Raw genomic sequence first — 20,194 nt, forward strand, 5'->3', positions numbered from 1 at the left:
ATTAAAGAAAAGCGGAAAATACACTTGAAACTTGACATAAATGATTAATAATCAATTCCTTGCCAATCGTAAAATCAATAAATAGCGTAAGACAAAGCTTTTATTGGTCAATCAGCTATTTCTTTAACTTAAACTAAACATACTCAGTATCCACTTTGCTATGTATACTTTACTAATAGTGAATAAGAGCCCGTCTAACAGGCCGACTTCTTGGTGATTCACAAGGTACTGAAAATGCTACAAATAGCAGTATTTCACATATTTTGTTTGTTACGAGGCCATGTAAATTCTTCCAGGGAGACGTTTCTGTAAATGATAAATGCTTCCACTGGAGGTACATTTACCACATGTGTCTCCTACTTTTGATTCCACTCACTACTTTGTTCTAGCACAAGACGAAGAAGAAGAAGAAGACGAAAAAAGTGCATGAATAAATAAATAAAGAACCGCTGGCAAGTGGGCACAGGTGGCAAAAGAGCCCATACTGGTCAAGTCGATTTTATTTATATAGCCCAATGTCACGTGAATCACAAATTTGCCTCAGGGGGCTTTACAATCTGTACAGCATACGATAACCTCTGTCCTTTTCAACCCCAGCTTTGGATAAGGAAAGCCCCGCCCCCCTCCATAAAGAAAGAAAAACCTTTTAACGAGTCCACACTGCCGTTTGTTTGTTTGGTTGGTTGTTGTCGGTTTGATTAGCCTTTTCCAGTGGAAACGGGTCTAATGATTGGAAGAGGAAAGAGGCAATGTGCCGGGAAAATATCTGCCAGCTCCAATTGCTCTCCCCATCTCGTTTGGGGATATCACCAAAGCAGACAACAAAGGATGGAGGGCAAAGGGAAGAGATGAAGGGATGGATAGAAAGAAAGAAGAAAATAATGACAAATCTGGTAAAAGAGGAAAGAAGAAAGAGGAAGACAGAACATGGCATAAAGAGAGATAACAGATTCAAATACATATTGGAATGAAGACAGAAGCAAGAGACGTGGAGATATGACATTTATGTATATACAGTAGTTTGATGTAATTTAACTAGGGCTGTTAAACTTAACGCGATAATAACACTAATGTCTTTAATTGCCACTAATTTCTTTAACGTATTAACGCAACTTGCGATTTTTAGGGTTGTAGCGGGTTCAGTTTTAAAGCTAGAGTGAAGATACTGGTATCATATGAAACTAGAAAACCTGAAGAATCCATTGGTACCATGACATACCAGAAGGTTGCGAAAGAGGCTAAATAACTCTCCAAACTGACGCTACATTTTGGCGAGGAAAAACTGTGATGGTCCCTTGACCTCTGATCTCAAGATATGTGAATGTAAATGGGTTCTAAGGGTACCCACGAGTCTCCCCTTTACAGACATGCCCACTTTATGATAATCACATGCAGTTTGGGGTAAGTCATAGTCAAGTCGACTCACCGACAGCTGTTGTTGTCTGTAGGGCTGCAGTTTACTATGTTGTGATTTGAGTAAGTTTTTATGCTAAATGCAGTACCTGTGAGGGTTTCTGGACAATATTTGTCATTGTTTTGTGTTGTTAATTGATTTCTAATAATAAATATATACATAGATTTGCATAAAGCAATGTGCCCACTCTCATATGACAAGAGTATAAAAGTAAAAGTAAATATTTCACAAATCTCCCTTTAAGGTACATTTTAAACAGATAAAAAAAAATATGGAATCAATTAACTATGGACAATCATGCTATAAATCGCAATTCAATATTTTAATCGATTGACAGCCCTGAATTTAACGTACCTTGGTGGGTAAGAGCCTCCTTTGCCCACGGCCAGGTTGCAGCTCCTGCCAGCTCTTCACGCGCCGAGTTGCTGGCGAAGAAAACATTGAGCGTGTCGGTGCCGCTCAGCTGTAGCTCCTCCTTCAGCTCTTTCACACTCATATAGGCCCTGCAGAGATTTAAAAAAGAGAAAACATGAAAATATTAGACATAGAATATTAATGTCATAATTCTCACTATTAGATAAGCTCTAGTAGGGCTGGGCAATATATTGACATTATATTGATATTGTGATATGATACTAGATATCGTCTTGGATATCTAAAATATGGCATGAAAAAGTTTGTGACTGCTCTCAAAATATGTGTGCTGGATTTTTCTAACTTCCATTTATGTCCATTTCTCACTTTATGCTCCTCTGGGAAGCGGCCGGGCAAAAAAGTTGAATACATAAGTAAGTAAATAGTTATAATAGTATGCATTTTTATAATATTTGTATTGTTCAACACAGGCCATTTCGGTAGAGACATTAAATATGACAATAAAATATAAATAATTTTGTTTTACTTTTGTACGGCACTTTGTAGGCGGATGTCCAGTAGTCGCTTTCAGTCCAAAATGGCAGAAGCGTAGCTCTGCTGCTGGGTGCAATAGAACGACCAATTGGCTTTCACTTCTTATCAATATACTGTACGTTCTTTGGTACAGTATATACAGGCTGCTTTGGAGTTAGACAAGTGTTGGGCTGGCTAACTAGCAGAGGAGATGCTAAGTTAAGCTAAAAAGGGCTACCGAATGCAAAGAAATTAAATCTATCCCACAGAATGAAGTGTATTTTCCAAAATGTTAGACTAGTCCTTTAATCATGGAGACAGGTGAGACATCATTTCTGCTCAACGTAGCAACTTAGTATTGTGTGGGTGAATTTCAGGACGTGTATTCTCGGTGCCGGGCATCTCTTTAGACAGACCACAGTTTGCTTCATCCTCTCAACATCTCTCTCTGCCCCGTATGTGCCTTCCAAAGTATAACTGTTTGAATTGGTCAGGGTACTTCAAAACCACTGCCCCCCTCGCAGCCCACCGCCCCGCCACCCCTCCACCTCTTTCTCTTTCTCTAACTGTGATAAATTACCCTGGAGGCACTTTGATGTGGAGAGGCCGACTTTGTTTTCCCTGGCCGCGGTGATGTCACATGTCATTTTTCTCCTTTGCTTTCATAGCTGGAAAGCTTTTTGCACCCATCACCGTTAGGCCTTGCTGGGTCTGAGAGCCTTGCAGTGGGGTCTCACTGGCTGCCCAATTTGCGCATGCCAGACAGTTAAAGCTTTTAGCTGAGCCTCCTTTTCTGGAGCACTACAACTGCTTGATGAAAACACTAAAATCTGGCTGTCAGTGTATGTGTGTGTCCGTGTGTATGCACTTCCTTTGCATTTGCTTTATGTACAGGCCGTGGTAATAAATATCAACAGTGCCAAGTCATCTGGTGGTGCATCAGTATATAGGGTCATATTTACAAAAATACATTTTGTCAAATGTATGAATCATACATAATTGTGTTAGTGAAGTCTTTCATCTCGCCCAGGCAAAGCTTTGGATTTAAGTGTTTTTCAATGGTCATAACGTAATGGATTATTGTTTCATGTTGTATTTCTAAAGCAGGGAGGTTTGATCATGTTCAGCTGTGGGGCTAACTTTGTTAAAATTACTAAGCCTACTTTAATCCTTACCTCAGTCACTTCAAGTGTATTTGGATGATTTGTTTTATGTTGGGTTCTTAGAAAATAATAATGCTTTTGATGAAGCTCAGCTGTAGGGCTAAATTTGTAAATATTACTTACCTATGCTTCAATTCTTAGAAGATTAAAAAAGTTTCATCAGAAATACAATTTATATAATTGCTCATTAAAAATACTTCAGCTTTGGCTCGGTGCTGCTCACGTTGTTCCAACAGCCTGAAGGATAGACAGGTGAGCCTGCGACCGTTAAAATCTCGGCTTTCAGCTGGGAAAAATCTAGATGGATGAAATAAGAAAGCAGTAATCCCTTTTCTCCCATACGCTACTTTCAACGTACCATTAAGCGAGGCACTTCGCCTCTAAATTGGTCCAAAGGTGTTACTCAGCAGCCAAGAGTCCCGCATGTGTGTAATCCTCCCCCTAATGCAATCCCTCCCTGAGTGCATGTGTTGTACTGTAAATAAGAATGTGTTTTCTCGGGCACTTTGCCTGACTAAATGAGGTTTAAGATTTAAGATGCTTCAGGGAAGCCCTGCTCTCATTACATTACTGAAGCTGAGTTCAGCCGAGGCCGCGCGCAGTATCCATCAACCGAGGCTGTGCAATTACAAGTGACAGAAAGCTGACCACTAAAGAGTTGACCCTTCAACTTCTGAGACTCGGAGGATGCCTCAATGGAAGGCTACGGCCAACCTGGCCAAAAAAATAAATGGCTCTACATGATTGAAGTGTAAACTACGGTTATGAATTAACAAAATTACCATTTGTGGGCAAATCAAACACTGTGTGAATCAACAGCAGAGTCAGCATTAGCACTGTCACCATGTAAAACTGTACCACAGCAACGGCAGCCAAACATTTAAATGTATCACTGTATATACTAGTTTACTGTGCACTTCACTTTGTGCAATGTTACATGCTGAAATAAAGTAAATAAAAGGGCTTGATGAATGCAGTGCTAGGAGAGGATACCGGCACTCACAGGTAATATATTAAAAAGTCACTTTTATTGCATGAGTGCAGACTCCTTCAGTGCAGGAGTGTACTCTCACATACTGAGAACCAGTCACCCACAACAAGCCCCAAGTAGTCGCGTTTACATGCAACAACAATGGTCGTGTCTAGATGGTAATCCACAAAATTGTGAAAAAATGCAAAAACTAACGCTGGATGTCAATGTCTAACGTTAACCATTGGAGGTCAATATCTAACCTTAACCATTGGAGATCAGTGCCTAACCTTAACCATGAGAAGTCAATGCCTAACCTTAAACACTGGAGGTCAATGCCTAACCTTAACCATGAGAAGTCAATGCCTAACCTTAACCATTCAAGGTCAATGCCTAACCTTAACCATTGGAGATCAGTGCCTAACCTTAACCATTGGATGTCAATGCCTAACTTTAACCATTGGAGGTCAATATCTAACCTTAACCATTGGAGATCAGTGCCTAACCTTAACCATTGGATGTCAATGCCCAACCTTAATCATTGGAGGTCAATGCCTAACCTTAACCATTCAAGGTCAATGCCTAACTTTAACCATTGAATGTCAATGTCTAACCTTATCCATTGGAAGTCAATGCCTAACCTTAACCATTGGAGGTCAATGCCTAACCTTAACCATTGGAGGTCAATACCTAACCGTAACCATTGGAAGTCAATGCCCAACCTTAATCATTGGAGGTCAATGCCTAACCTTAACCATTCAAGGTCAATGCCTAACTTTAACCATTGGAGATCAGTGCCTAACCTTAACCATTCAAGGTCAATGCCTAACTTTAACCATTGGATGTCAATGTCTAACCTTAACCATTCAAGGTCAATGCCTAACTTTAACCATTGGATATCAATGTCTAACCTTAACCATTAAACTAAGGGAGGTGGGGCTTAGCAAATGCTCAGTTACGATGTTATGGACTTGCAAGCTTGTATGCTGTAACACAAGCTCACTGGCATAGAAAGCATAAGGCAGACATAAGGCTGGCAACATCCATGGATCAAATGTGAGATATTGTGAATCAACAATCTCATTCACATGTAGAGTTGCATTCACTGTTCTGGGAAACATTGCAGTTATGTTTTTACAAGTGAGTAAAACATGACCACAATAAAACTTGAGATTCACGTGCACGTAAAGCGTCAAACAAGGTTGGAACAGGATTGTGCTTTCAGGGGAGTTGCCTGGAGCTCTTTGCACACAAAGTGCACCGTCCAGGATTTACAGACCAAGAACTGTTAGCAAATCCTGGACATGTGTCTCAGCATAAATGAACATGATGTCCCCCGCCACCCCATCACTCCCTCTCCACCCTTGCCTCTCTCTCTGTCCATCTTTCCCCCTTCCTGCTCCCTTTTCTTTATTGTAACGCCAGAATCTGCAGTGTACCTGGCCATCGCTCTAGAACTGGCTCTCAACAACAAATTTGTGTCGTGACAGCAGCTGGCTTGAAAAAACCTCTGGCCCTATACTGGCCAGCAGCAGCTGCACACGTGTAGGGTCCCACAATCTGAATACCTGGCCAAGAGCTCAAAGAGAAGGGGAAGGGGGGGGATATCAAAAACCCAGATCCCAAACATAAAAATGGTTCAGTGCTCCGCAAACGCCAGCGAAATGTCATCCGCACATTAATTGTCTTTCCGCCTGAGAAAGTTGCGAGTTGGGAACCAGGGACACGCACGCATGTCGGCACGTTGAAGCGCTCACACACATAAGCATTTTCAACAAGCTGGGGGTCAGGACCTTTCCAGAAGACCTACACTACTGTTAGTCCACCGAGCCCGGTTTTACTACACTCCGGTCTCCTGTGTATTGGCTGTTCATGTTGTTTTCAGTGGGGGGTCAGGAGCTTATAGACAGGAACTCTGGCAAGATTCACTGCAGGAGTTACATCACTGCATAGAAGAAGAAGCACACACATACTGTGACTTTTGAGTTTTGCTTTCAAGATCTGAAAAGCAGAGGCCTTATTTATGGAAGTCTCTCATGCAAAAACATTCTGCACAAAAATCCAGATCAAATCCAGAGCCGTGATTTATAAAAGCGTGCGCGCATCAACGTCAACATGTTACATTGATCTCTCCAGTTCCCTGTCATATGTCAGGCTAAAACAGATTCCAGTTATTACCCCGAAGGTAAGTGTGGTGGATATATTTTCATTTGTTATTTGGAATATTTTTCGCAATAACCATCAAATTAAATCTGGAATAAATCACTGAGCATTTTATATAATCGAGGCCAAAGGACCAGACCCCAAAACAACAGAGCAGAGTGCTGTCAGCTGTCCAACCTTTTTCATTAGAGTCCATCTCCTCGCTGCAGGGTAGAGAGCTCAGGCTGAGTACAGGGAACATCTGACCATAACAACTACCAAACAATTTTTTTACCCTCTGTCTGTCTTGTGGTGTCTACCCCACCAAGCTCATGACCACACAACATAAATTAACAAGGGCTGTCAATCCATTAAAACATTTAATCGCGATTAATCGCATGATTGTCCATAATTCATCATGAATAATCGCACATTTTTAATCTGTTCAAACCGTACCTTAAAGGGAGATTTGTCAAGTATTTAATACTCTTATCAACATGGGAGTGGACAAATATGCTTGCTTTCTGCAAATGTATGTATATATTTATTATTGGAACTCAATTAACAACACAAAACAATGACAAATATTGTCCGAAAACCCTCACAGGTACTGCATTTAGCATAAACAAATATAATCAAATCATAACATGGCAAACTCAAGCCCAATAGGCAACAACAGCTGTCAGTGTGTCAGTGTGCTGACTTGACTATGACTTGCCCCAAAACTGCATGTGATTATCATAAAGTGGGCATGTCTGTAAAGGGGAGACTCGTGGGTACCCATAGAACCCATTTCCATTCACATATCTTGAGGTCAGAGGTCAAGGAGGGACAAAAAAAAACAACCCAACCAAACCAAACTCTTCGGCCAAAATGGCCGCTAGGCAGGTATTATGCAAATATGTTACTTGGTGACATCACCACGTTATGGAAGAAAAGGCGGCACTTCAAGCATGGCGTTTCAGGCAGTTCAGGAGCAGTGTTTCTGTGGGGGAAAGTAACTCCCTTTGGCGTGGGCTTTGTGACTTTGCAGACCTTTTACATGAACAAAAAAGCTATATAACACACTAAAGGAAAGGGGAAAAGCACAATTGGTCCCCTTTAAGTGATATGAAGATGGATATGAAGATGCTTTAGTTGCAAGGTTGGGAATTGGATTATGGTGCGAGGAGTTGTAATAACAAATCCTGTAAACCGGTAAAGAGAGGTCCATTTGACCAAAGTATAAATGGAAAAAAATAGCTATTCTACTGGTTTAAAAAGCATTAATGCATCCTTGTGTTAAGCTGTCACACTCTTTCAACTCCAGACATCAAGCGCTAAATCGCTTTAAAAAAAAAAAAAAATAGCTCCAGCTTCCATGTTCTGAATCCCAGTGGCCCAGTGTAAAGCTTGTGGTTACAATTTGGATTAAGGACGGAGGTCTTTAAGAGCCTGGGCCGACGACTTCATGGCGAGACATCATGCGAGCTATTTGGAACTCTGCATGAGCCCGTCTGTCAGACCGAATGGAAGGCAGCGGGCTGCCGCTCGAGTTGTTTAGTAAAAATAAGTGTGTACTTTGGCCTCTTCACCCACCATGGCCATTTCACGGAGCTCTCTCCAAAAACCACTGAGGAAAGTGAGAGTACTAATTTGTACGTGAGCTGACTTGAGCTGTTCATTGCACATCCCTGCTGAAGCACAATGCAGCGTGCATTCACCTCATGGGGAGAGATAGTCTTATTAGTGGCATTTATGCCCAGAGACTTCTTGCCTCTGGAAAAACATGTTGTCCTCACTGGCTGAAACTTGTATCCACCGGTGCTTTCTCCACAATGTAGAGGGCGGTAATTCTAGTTTGGGATCACAGCTAAGCTAGGTACTGTTACTGAAACACAAATCTGTCACACTAAAAGTCTTCCAATGCTTTAATGGCCATAATCTCTTCCTTTCCTAATCAGCTTTGAATGTGAAAAATATGTAGAAAGAGTTACGTTAACTACAGCACTTGTAAATAATTATTGCATAAAACTAGTGTCCCTGTTAAAAAGACAAACTCAGAACAGCAGAGTGGTGACTTTTGTCTATCAACCTTACCTGTCAGGGGACTCAGGATCGAAGCAGGTCTTGAGGACGTCGGTGACCTCCGGGTCACAGCAGTCTCCGTCATCGTAGTCATAGTGTATACTGTTGCACTCCATGTTACAAACTCCATCCTGCCTCTTCCAGTTGTAGCAGGGCCCCAGTCGAAGGCAGTCCCCTCCGTCGTGGCCTGTCCTCGGGTGGTCGCACTCAGGGTCACATTGGCGGTTCCCAATCTTCCCGATTCGACAGTTGCTGAGGATGAACCGCTGCCGGAAGCTGGAGTTTCTGACGGCGTGCACGCTCAGATCCAGGGTGATGTTGTAAGGGCGAAAGGCCTCGGTAAGAGCCTGGTGCTGGAGCTGGATCTGGTCTTGCGACACGGTGGGGTTCCCGCCGTCGTCGTCGGAGAGGTTGACGATCCGGTAGCGAACTCGCTTGGTGGCGCGGAGCTGCCAGTTGTCGTTGTAGCCAAAGATGATGTCGGTGTTGTCGCAGGGTGTCAGGCCGCAGGGCGGCGGCAGGAACGAGGAGACGAGTTCTTGTTCGGGGACGGGAGTGGTGATGATGGTCGGATGGAGGCCGACTTTGTACGGAGCCCAAACCTCTTCCACCTCAAAGTTAGAAGCAAAATTTCAGTTAATTTTAATACTACATCCAAACCAATTTCAGTATATAACCATTAAACAAGTAATGCTGATAAGTAATGCTTTATGATTGGCCTAATGTGATGACTGAACAACTGAAAGTGTAGTGATTAAATATAGTCGGTTACATTAGTGAAGTCAGCCCACATCGCCAGGAGCGGCTCGCTTTTGTCAATTTGAAGTGGCCGCTTCAGCAGGTCCTCATGAGAGCGGGCGTAGCCCCACAACACCACGCCCCCTATGTGGCCCCTGAAGCTGTGTCCCTGATCTGATTGGTTGCTGCCGAGGAAGAGGGTTCTGCACGTCTTCATGAAGGGACTGCAGAGATTCCCCGACTGGAGACCGCTCTCTCCCACCTGAGAGGAAAGGCAGACGAGAAACCACAGCACATGGCACTTTTAGGCTGAGCATGAAAGACCATTCTTGAGCTTGAAAAATAGATGACGATCATGTGACATTGGGTGAAAGATCCGGAGAAAGCTAGTAAGAGGAACTTGAGTTGGGATTGCTTTATCGAAATGCCGTTGTATTTCAGTGATCAGCGAGTTGAAAGTGAAGTGATAAATGACCAAACTGTCAACTATGCAACTAAAACCACACACCTTGGCTCCATCAACATACAGGCTCATGTTGTGGCCGTTGTAAGTGGCCATCAGGTGAGTCCAGACGTTGGCTCGGTACCGCTGGTGGCTGTAGACGGTGGTGGATTTTAGGGCTCGGTCCGTGCGAAGCGTGAAGTAGAACCGGGCGTCTTTGGCGCCGGCGGGTTCTACAGTGCGGATGCCGACCGACCAGCCCTTCTCACTCAATGAATGGGAACAGTTGTCATATACGCCTAAGGCAAAGAAAGGAATGGGGGAAAAAGTTAAATATATTATTTTGAAAGAATACAGGTGGGGAACAAAAAACAAAACATGCAAACATTATCTTGCAGAGTCAAAGGACAGCAACTTTACAACTGGTCATTGGCCTCAGGAAAATGACTAAATTAACACAAACAAGCAATCCTTGTAAGTGATTGCAGTCCCGGGGACAACAGAGAAAGAGGCAGAGGCGCACAGATAGAGAGAGTAGAGAATAGACAGAGACAGCAGGGAGGGGAAGGAGGACAGAGGAGGTATTTCACTCAGCCAAGGCATGGCCCTGATGTTTCCATCTGCTTTTGCAACAGACACACACGGATCCACATCTGCTCCCCAGATGTGTAACACTGGGACAGCGAGGGGTCAGGGAACCCCTTCACCCTCCTCAACGCTGTATATGTTTACATGCGTATGTGTGCGTGAGTGTGTAAAGTGGGCGACTGTAGCAAAATAGCCCTCGGGTTTAGGAAGCGAGCCAGTTTCATGGTTAAAGCGTTTAATTCAGTTACAGAAAGCAGCGGTTAGGAGGCTGCAGCTTTGCCAAGTGGATTTAATTATACTTTATGTAATGCCACAAATACATTAGTATCAATCTATGCATATCTACAGTAACACATGAAATGCTAATTGTGCTACATATTGCACTTAATCATAAAAAAAATCAGCATTTACATACATTGCACTGCCAAATGTATGTGTATCATAATGTCATTTCCTGGGAAATCTGCTGAATTGCTTTACAGTGCACAGCATGCTGTAGGTATGTTGCTTAAAGCGGCAGTAGGCAGAATGTTTTTGGTATAACTGGGAAAAATATCCATAATAACCTTTCGACATATTGTAATTCAAGTGTTCTGAGTGAAAACTAGACTTCTTCACCTCCTCATGGCTCTGTTTACAGGCTTTAAAAAAATCTAGCCCATGACGGGAGACTTTGACCAATCACAGGTCATTTCAGAGAGAGAGCGTTCCTATTGGCTGTTCAATCAACGGAGGCAGCTGTCAATCACTCGCAAACTCCGATGAAACGGTCAAACTAGGCAGCGCTGATTAAATATTAATCAATATTCGGATACTGTAAGGCTTATTTTTTGCGTAAAATGTTTTCAGAAACATCTTGTAGTGCACTGTTTAGCTGTAAAATGAGAAAGTTTGCTCCGGCTGGTGGGCGGTGCTTGGTATTTCCTCAACTGATCTCATCATGGCTGCCGGGTCACAAACTTTTTAATTTTACAGCTAAACAGTACACTACAAGATGTTTCTGAAAACATTTTATGCGAGAAGTAGGCATTACAGTAACAGAATATTGATTCATATTTGATCAGCGCTGCCTAGTTTGACCGTTTGATCGGAGTTCAGCTCGGCTCTGATTGGTTGTTTTCCTCCGGTCTATGAAATCTTGCAGATGCCATTAGGAACACCGGAGGAAGTTTTCTGTGTTTCATGCAACAGCAGATGTCATGGTGGAAAAGAAGCTGCCAAAAAAGTGACAAAATTGTGTTTGCAACAGGAAACAACAAGGTTTATGGGAAATGCGGTCTTTATGTTGCGAGACATTTTGCACTACCGCACTCATAACTTCAGGGCTATACCATTCATCTCCACCGTGGTCTCAATTAGGTCGTTTTTAGTAGTTGACAGCACAACGTTGACATAATATCACTGCCTGAAGTCGTTATGGCAAACATTTTTGCAAACAGTTGGTTATTTACACATTCAGCAGGCCTGCAAGGAGCAACATTAGCATTCACTTGGCGTCATGTTTCTGGCAATGTAAGTCCAATATTCACTCTCCTTTTAGCTCTGTTTCCAAGGTGTATAAATGGCACGATATTACAAGGACATTCCACGTGTCATGAGAATGAATTTTAGCCTTTTCGCATGTCATTTTTACGCCATGCAACAAAACTAGGGTAACATCCGCGGTTAGGTTTAGGCGATAAAACTGCTGAAGTAGGGACGGGTATCATTAAGATTTTAACGATACTCCTAATCGGTTTGGTTCTTTATTGATACTCTTATGGGTTATTTTTCATAACTAAATAATTGCTTTTTAATATACTATTTCAAAAAAGGAAATATATTCAGAACAGGATTAGAATTTATTTTAAATATAACTAACTGTTGTTTTAGAGCAGCAACAGTAATGTTTACAAAAGAAAAGTCCCTATATGGACTCAATAATCTCACTGGAAACAAATCTAAAATGTTTACTTGACAAATCTCCCTTTAAGGTACATTTTGAACAGATTAAAAATGTGCGATGAATCACGATTAAATATTTGAATCGATTGACAGCCCTAGCTGACACATTAGTATTGCCATAAATGTTGGCCAAAATGTAGTAAAATAATTACAATTCTACTAAGAAAATTAAGAATCGGTGTCATCATTATGTTGTTTGTCGAGCAGCGCACTTTAGACAACAGTAACATAACAATAAAGGATGCGATGTACAAACAAATGGACTCATAAGATAATCACTGACCATTAGAGGTCAAACCTGTGTCAATGTCATGTCTAGCAGAAACAATAGGAGTTTATTTTTCCCCTGTATTTGTCAGATCCCTTCAGGACACTACAAAGAGAAAGGCCCATGCCACAAAATGCCGCCCTCACATAAGGAAGCAATGAGGGGGAAAAAAGTTGAGTAATGGAGTCGGATCTTTGATCAGAGTAAATGTGAGCGGACATAACAGTTTGTGGTCTCCCTCGCTATCTGGACAGCTGTGGTGCTGCACCATAGCGCTTTTATCCTCTTCAATTTGCTTGATGTATGTGTTGTTCTGTCAAAAATGTGCAGCTTTTCCAATGTAACATTCGTTGTTGATGTTGGAGGGGGAAAAAAAAAAAACGTGATGTTCATCTTCATGTGAAGAGGAGCCTGGTTAAATGAAGGTTTCATAGGATCAATGTGTCTGCGGTCGCTTGCTCACAATCAATGGAAACCCACAGGCAGCGCTAACTATGAGGAGGGAGACTGAATGAAACATGCCCTGGGAATGTCCACGGTTATGTAACCCCGTATTTATTTTAGAGCCTGTGTGAAGAATGAAAGTACAATCTAATTTGTTGTGACAAACAAAATGGCTTAAAAACAATGTTACTGTCATCAGATAACTCATTATATATTATTGTGGAAGTTATTAGCTTCTAATACAGGATCATTTTTCTTTATCACCTTGTTCTTTGTTTAAAGGGGACATATCATACTCATTTCCAGGTTCATACTTGTATTTTGGGTTTCTACTAGAACAAGTTTACATGTTTTAATGTTCAAAAAACACATTATTTTTCTCATACTGTCTGTCTGAATATACCTGTATTCACCCTCTGCCTGAAACACTCTGTTTTAGCGCCTGTCTCTTTAAGACCCCTCCCCTGAAAAAGCTCAGTCTGCTCTTATTGGCTTGAGAGAAAAATATGGTGCTCCTTTGCAAAGGTACGTAGTTCTCAAGCTGTGGGCGATATATTCTAATGAGCCTGCATGTGACATAGGATGGTGAGCCACATGTGATTGGCTTGTTGAACCACATGTTTTCTGATCTAGACCTTAGGGGTGCAAGAAAATATTGAAAATACTGAGTATCGTGATATTATGTTTTGTGACACTGTATCGATTCTCAAAAATATTGTATTGATTTTTGGCTGGACTGCAGAGGTTCAGCCTTACAAACGCAAAAGTCTGTCACTGAGTGACTGACTGAGTGATGAAGTTACACGATTGGTCAGCCGAGCGTTGGCGTTTCCTCATTGGCCGTTGCTCATTCAAAATGAAAAGACGAGGAACAGTCTGTTATGCAAATGAGCCCGTCCAGCGCGACGCGTCCGACTCACGAAACTTGAACCAAGATGTCAAACTAGGCGATCTAGTTCTACAATGAAACAAGATTCAGCAGTGGCATAGCCTATTTCTCGCTTTAAATGTTTAACATGTCTAACAGTAGGCTGCAGTTTAATTTTTGGCCTATTCAAACAAGACAATTTAATTTAAAAGATATACAGTATATCAGCTTATCTTGTTTTTTCAACGTGTTACTGAGTGTACTGCATTATTTTTTTTATAAAAACAAGATTTGATCTTCAAAAAATCAAAAAAGGGGGTGTCGCACAATCAAGGTCAATATGGTAGCTATATTATAAGCAGATCAAGAGGCTATGTCAGTCCTGTATGCACAAAAATAACACTGTTTAAGAATCCGGCAGGGTGTCCTTTGCGAGCACACTAGATGTAGGGGGCACCAGCTAAAATATTGCCTAAAGGCACCAAACAACAAACTAGGGCTGCCCTCGACCACAGAAATTCTTAGTTGACTAACACTCATACGATTTTGTTGACTAATCCATTAGTTGATGTAATGGACAGATCTGCAGCACCCCTTTAAATGTTGTGTTTACCAGAAATGTGCTCATAAGTTTCTTGGAAATAAGACATGAAAAAAGCATAAAAAACAACTCTACTAAAGAAATCATAGTCGACAAAGACCAAAACAACGGATTAGTCACCTAATTGACTACCTACCCCAAACATGCTGCATTTACAGTCATCAATAAAACCAAACATATAAAACTGAGCAAATCCTCACATTTGAGAAGCTGAAACCAGAGAATGTTTTTCTAATTCTGCTTAATAAATGACTTAAATAATTAACTGATTATCAAAATTGCTGATTCATTTTCTGTCAATCAACTAAGCCGTTAATCATCTAATCGTTTCAGCGCTCACAATAATGTCATCGTGTGTTCCCGATCACTGTGATTTCTGTCATCGCCGTCGTCACCATGTCTGCAGTAGAAACCAAAACAGAGTGGATAAACTCTGCGTGACCTCTGTCATAAAAGGCAGCAGCCTCCTGAGACCAGTATCCTTTCTCTTGGAAAACATTTAACACGAACTTCACGCAGCACAAGAGATTGCTGTTAAAAAGGGCAAACCCAAATGCTATTAGGGGTTACTAGATATTACAGTATAGCTGTCACAGGCTATTTGCAACGACATGCTGTACAGCACCATAAGCCTTGAGTGTCGGAACGGAAATCTAGGCTGCTTAAATAGAGCGGGAGAGAACAAGCAACAGCAGGCAAGGAGAAGGAGGGAGACAGCAAAGAGGCTGACAGACTAACTGATGCTGGATGGGCAGACATGTTAACCAACAGGAGGATGATACAAATATCCTGAATACACAAGCAGCTGTCAGTGTGCTGACTTGACTATAACTTGCCTCAAACTGCATGTGATTATCATAAAGTGGGCATGTCTGTAAAGGGGAGACTCGTGGGTACCCATAGAACCCATTTTCATTCACATATCTTGAGGTCAGATGTCAAGGGACCCTTTTGAAAATGGCCATGCCAGTTTTTTCCTTGCTAAAATTTAGCGTAAGTTTGGGGCATTATTTAGCCTCCTTCCCGACAAGCTAGAATGACATGGTTGGTACCAGTGGATTCCTTTGGTTTGCTAGTTTTATGTGATACCAGTACATCTTCACTCTAGCTTGCGTTAACGTGTTATTATCGCGTTAACTTCTTTGACAGCTCTAATTCCCTCATCACTGTCATGGGGCATCTATCCCACAACTTAGTGTGTGGCCATGAGACTGTGGTTACAGCTCCAGTTACCAGAGATGAGTAATCCTTTATACACAGTGGTGGAAGAAATATTCAGATCCTTTACTTACAGTAAGTAAAAGTACTACAGCTAGGGTTGTCCTCCAACAAAGACAATCTTAGTCGACTAACACTCACACGATTTTGTTGACTAATCGATTAGTTGATTTAATCGAAAGATCTGTAAAACTGACACAAAAGCACCACTTTAAATCTTGTGTTTACCAGGGATGTATATACATTTAGAAATATGTCTTTCAGCAAGAAAAAAAGCATAGAAAACAACTAATTTAGTAAAGTAATCATAGTCGACTAAGACCAAAACTAAGAGGGGGCAGCCCTAACCACAGTAATACCACACTGTGAAAATACTCCACTGCAAGTAAAAGTCCCTCATTAAAAACTTGAATGAAGTAAAAGTATGTAAATATTATCAGCAAAATGTACTCCAAAGTAAAAGTACTCATTGTGTAGTAAAATGTTCCTTGTCAGTGTTTTATTTTTGGATTATATGTTGCATTTTACAGCTGTAGTTGTTTACATGTGTGCTAATTTCAACTCCTACTGCACAGAAAATACTATAACTATCTAACCCTCCAGTGTATCAGAAACATTCAAAAGATGCATGGTTTTCACTGGACAGGATATATAGTAGCCTAAATAAGCTGTCAGACAAATGTATTGCAGTAAAAACTACTATTTGCCTCTGAGATATAGAAGTATAAAGTTGCATAGGTTACTCAGGTAAAGTACAAGTACCTCGAATGTGTACTTAAGTGCAGTAGGCTACTTCAGTGATTGTATTACACTGTAAACAATTGCTGTTAATTTGCAGCAGGATTTCAACAGTATTAACCTGTTATTGCTAAAAACAGTGCTTTACTGTTAATACAAAAGAAAACCTGTTAAATTACGCTCATAGGCCGTTTTTTAACTGAACTATAATGCATTCTTAAAAAAAGCCCTTTACTGCTGATCAACTGTCTAAAGTATCATCAGTAACAGTTTCATGCAGTATTTGTTTATTCTGGGACCTGATCTGCACATGTGAGGCTTGTACATTGTACATGATTGGAAAATCAGTGAATTAGCTCTGTTCTTCACTCACATGTTGTTCTGGTTTGCATTCTGTGCTTGTAGCCAGCTATAGTAACTTACATTTTGGGAAAAGTGTCAACAAGTCTATTATAGCCTTTTTCCTAACAAGTGCCTTTAATTGTATTTAGTGTGACTATTACTATGTCTGTAACCTGCTAAGTCTATTCATCTAGGCAAAGTTTATTAAAATGTATGTAAAAAATACAACCTAAATAGTGCATTAAAACAAATCAGTAAGATAATGTAAAAGAAAGGTGAAAAACAGCTATATAATGTATCTTTAAACAGTAAATTAACTGTAAAATACTATAAAATTAATTTAAAAAAACAGTTCAAACTGTATTTTTCATTAACAGTACAAAGCTGTACATTTCAGCGACAGTATAATAATGTTAATTTGACAGTAACATAAAGGCAACCCTGCTGCCATCAGTTCTTTACTGTTATTTTACTGGGACGTTCTTAACAGTGTATACATAAGTGTGACTATGATGCTGTTATGATGAGTTTTCACCCACCTGCTATGACCGCCGGGTTGCTCTGCCCTCCCTCCGGCTTCACCCACAGCTCCAGACTGAACCGAGCCCTCGGCAGCTCCACCCCCGCAGCCGGCTTCACCTTCAGCTGCTCCCGGCGCCCGCTGAAGTACAGCGCGGTCATCCAGGACGGATCCAGCACCCTGGGCACGGGGCTCCCCCAGGGAGTGGAGCTGCTCCCGGCGGGCGGGTCCTCCACCTCCACCACCTCCCTGGAGGAGTAGTCCTCGGTGGACTGCTCCACCTGGTCTCCATCTTCCTGCTGCAGCCTGTAGAGCACCTGGAGCCCCCTGGAATCAGTCGAGCTGTCGGGGAAAACTTTCTCCCAGCTGGTGTTGCCGTCGTCCTCGTAAGGAGACGTTCCACTGAGGCTCCGGGTGAGGCGGGGGCTGGAGCCGCGAGTGGCCGAAGAGGAGACGCTGCGTTCGGCGTCTTTCCTCAGAGACGTCCCGGGCTGCTGTGTGGTGTTCTCACTCACATAACTCGCCTCTCTTTCGTCAGTTATGGAGCCTTTCTCATATGTGACATATCCGTCTCCCACCAGCGCCACATCCTCCTCTACTTCGCCCCAGCTTCGCTTTTCCTCCACCGCAGGAGCGACCCGTAGCACCCCGGTGTCGAACCTACACCCTCCAGCCGCACAAAGAGCGCTCTTAACTGTGTCTCTGCGGCTCGTGTGCGTCCTCGGCCGGGCCGCTGGAGGGCGGTGTTGGGACGGTTGGAGGGAGCGAGGTTGCCGGCGGGACCTCCAGACGCCGGAGACGGTGCAGGGTTCACCTGCTAGCCGGGAGAGCTCGCTGTCTGCCCGCAGCGCCATGGAGCGTTTGTACCGGCTGAGTGCATTGGAGCGGACCGGGCTGGGCAGCAGCCACGTGTTCGTGATGAGGACGAGGAAGACAGCCAGGAGTCTGATCAACAACATTGTCTCAGGTCAAGGGGAAGGTATTTTTTTTGGCGGGGTTTGTTTTGTTGAAGATAAAAAGAGGAGGAAAAATATTTTTTTTTTAAAAAGTATGCCTCTGGTTTCCAGGTCAGCAGCAAAAGAGGTCTCACACCAGACTATTATTTGCGCACATTTATGCAGCAATAAAGAAAGTTTAGGGCTTAGAATTAAAATTTATTTTGGTAAACAAATTTGGAAAGTAATCAGTGCATTCCAAAAGGATCAAACTAATAAAGTCACATTCAACGTTTCTCTATTGCATATTGAGGTGTTTGGTATAAACAGAATCACAGAAAACAAGCAGCTAAGTTCATTTAAATCTAAATTTCTTGGCGCAAGTTGCTTCTCCACACTTTAGAGGCGAAGCTTTGGCTCCTTTAGCCAAAATATCTGCAGAATATCTGCAGCATCTGTCACTTTCTTTCTGTTTACAGGTAGAAAAAAGAAAACTATTTCTGTCTACGTTTCATGAGGTAAAGAAAGTATTTTTAAAGGCTGACTTAAAATTACTTATTTTATTACTAAGGAAAATGTGGAAGCAGTTTCCCTTGTTTTTTTTTTCTTTTTTAAAAAAAAGTAACAGATTTTAATTGCACGAATAAATCAGATGAAGCCTCTCTGCACACCACCGCTCATGTCTTTTTACCTGACCACTGCGGCATCATTTAGTGCGTCCTTTTTCCAAAATATGGCTGCAAGGTGAATCAGAGTAATAAAAAACAAAACAAGTCACTCCAGAGGAAGTGCAGTGCAGTGCAAAGTGCCAGCTCTAAAATAGCTGTCCTACTTGTTGAGCAGAAGCTTTCCTATCATTTCTGAGAGAGGACAGAAAAAACAAAACAAAAAAAACCAACATTAGTCCATTAGTAAATGATGATGGTTCGCAGTCTGCTCGTCAGCAGCTCCTCTTCTTGGTTTTTGTTGTGCGTCTTGTGTGCGCTTCAGAGAGTGACTTGCTGCTCCTCTGCACCGGTCCATGCAGTAGTAGTAATATCCTCCTCCATTCACTCCTCCATCTCTCTCTCTCTCTCTCTCTCTCTCTCTCTCTCTCTCTCTCTCTCTCTCTCTCTCTCTCTCTCTCTCTCTCTCTCTCTCTCTCTCTCTCTCTCTCTCTCTCTCTCTCTCTCTCTCTCTCTCTCTCTCTCTCGTCCAAAGGTTTTTTTATCAGGGAGCCCCTGCCTGCCCTGACATCACCAGTAGGGGAAGTGTGGTGGAGGAGGAGGAGAGGAGGGGAGGGGGACGTCCCTCCTTTGCCTCACACTTGTGTTTTACAAGGGAAATCCTCTCCTCTCCTCCAGCCCAGTCCTGTGCGTCTCTCTGATGCACAGAGACCACTGGAAAGAGGTTGTAAACTTTATTTATGTATTTATTATTCTTGTCCTGATCCTCATCCATCCATCCAGCCATCCATCCATCCATCCATCCATCCATCCATCCACCTCCAGTGGTGGAAGAAGAGTTTACTTACTTTAAGTAAAAGTAAGTAAATATTATCAGCAAAATGTACTCCAAAGTAAAAGTACTCATTGTGCAGTGAAATGTTCCCTTGTCAGTGTTTTATTTTTGGATTCATATGTTGTATTTTTACAGCTGTAGTTGTTTACATGTGTGCTAACTTCAACTTCTACTGCTCAGAAAATACTATATCTATTTAATCCTCCAGTTTATCAGCAAACATTCAGAAGATGCATGGTTTTCACTGGACAGGATATTGTAATCTGAAAAGTAGCCTAACTAAGCTGTCAGACAAATGTATTGCAGTAAAAAGTACTATTTGCCTCTGATATGTAGAAGAATAAAGTTGCATAGGTTTCAGGTAAAGTACAAGTACCTCGAATGTGTACTTAAGTGCAGTAGGC

General features: G+C 42.0%; 1 protein-coding gene across 1 annotated transcript in view; it reads right to left on the minus strand.

Moving 5' to 3' along the window:
- The window catches only part of pappa2 (pappalysin 2), a 91,235-nt gene extending 71,838 nt beyond the window's left edge, over positions 1-19,397 (minus strand). The window contains exons 1-5 of the mRNA XM_074650210.1: positions 17,375-19,397; positions 9,891-10,123; positions 9,417-9,644; positions 8,657-9,255; positions 1,769-1,917 (exon numbers count right to left, since the gene is read on the minus strand). Coding sequence (XP_074506311.1) covers positions 1,769-1,917; positions 8,657-9,255; positions 9,417-9,644; positions 9,891-10,123; positions 17,375-18,314 — 2,149 coding nt within the window. The 5' untranslated portion in view covers positions 18,315-19,397. The remainder of the gene's footprint in view (positions 1-1,768; positions 1,918-8,656; positions 9,256-9,416; positions 9,645-9,890; positions 10,124-17,374) is intronic.
- Between the last annotated feature and the right edge of the window lie 797 nt (positions 19,398-20,194).

This window comes from Sebastes fasciatus, chromosome 11 (assembly GCF_043250625.1).
Source record: "Sebastes fasciatus isolate fSebFas1 chromosome 11, fSebFas1.pri, whole genome shotgun sequence".
NCBI classification, from domain to species: domain Eukaryota; kingdom Metazoa; phylum Chordata; class Actinopteri; order Perciformes; family Sebastidae; genus Sebastes; species Sebastes fasciatus.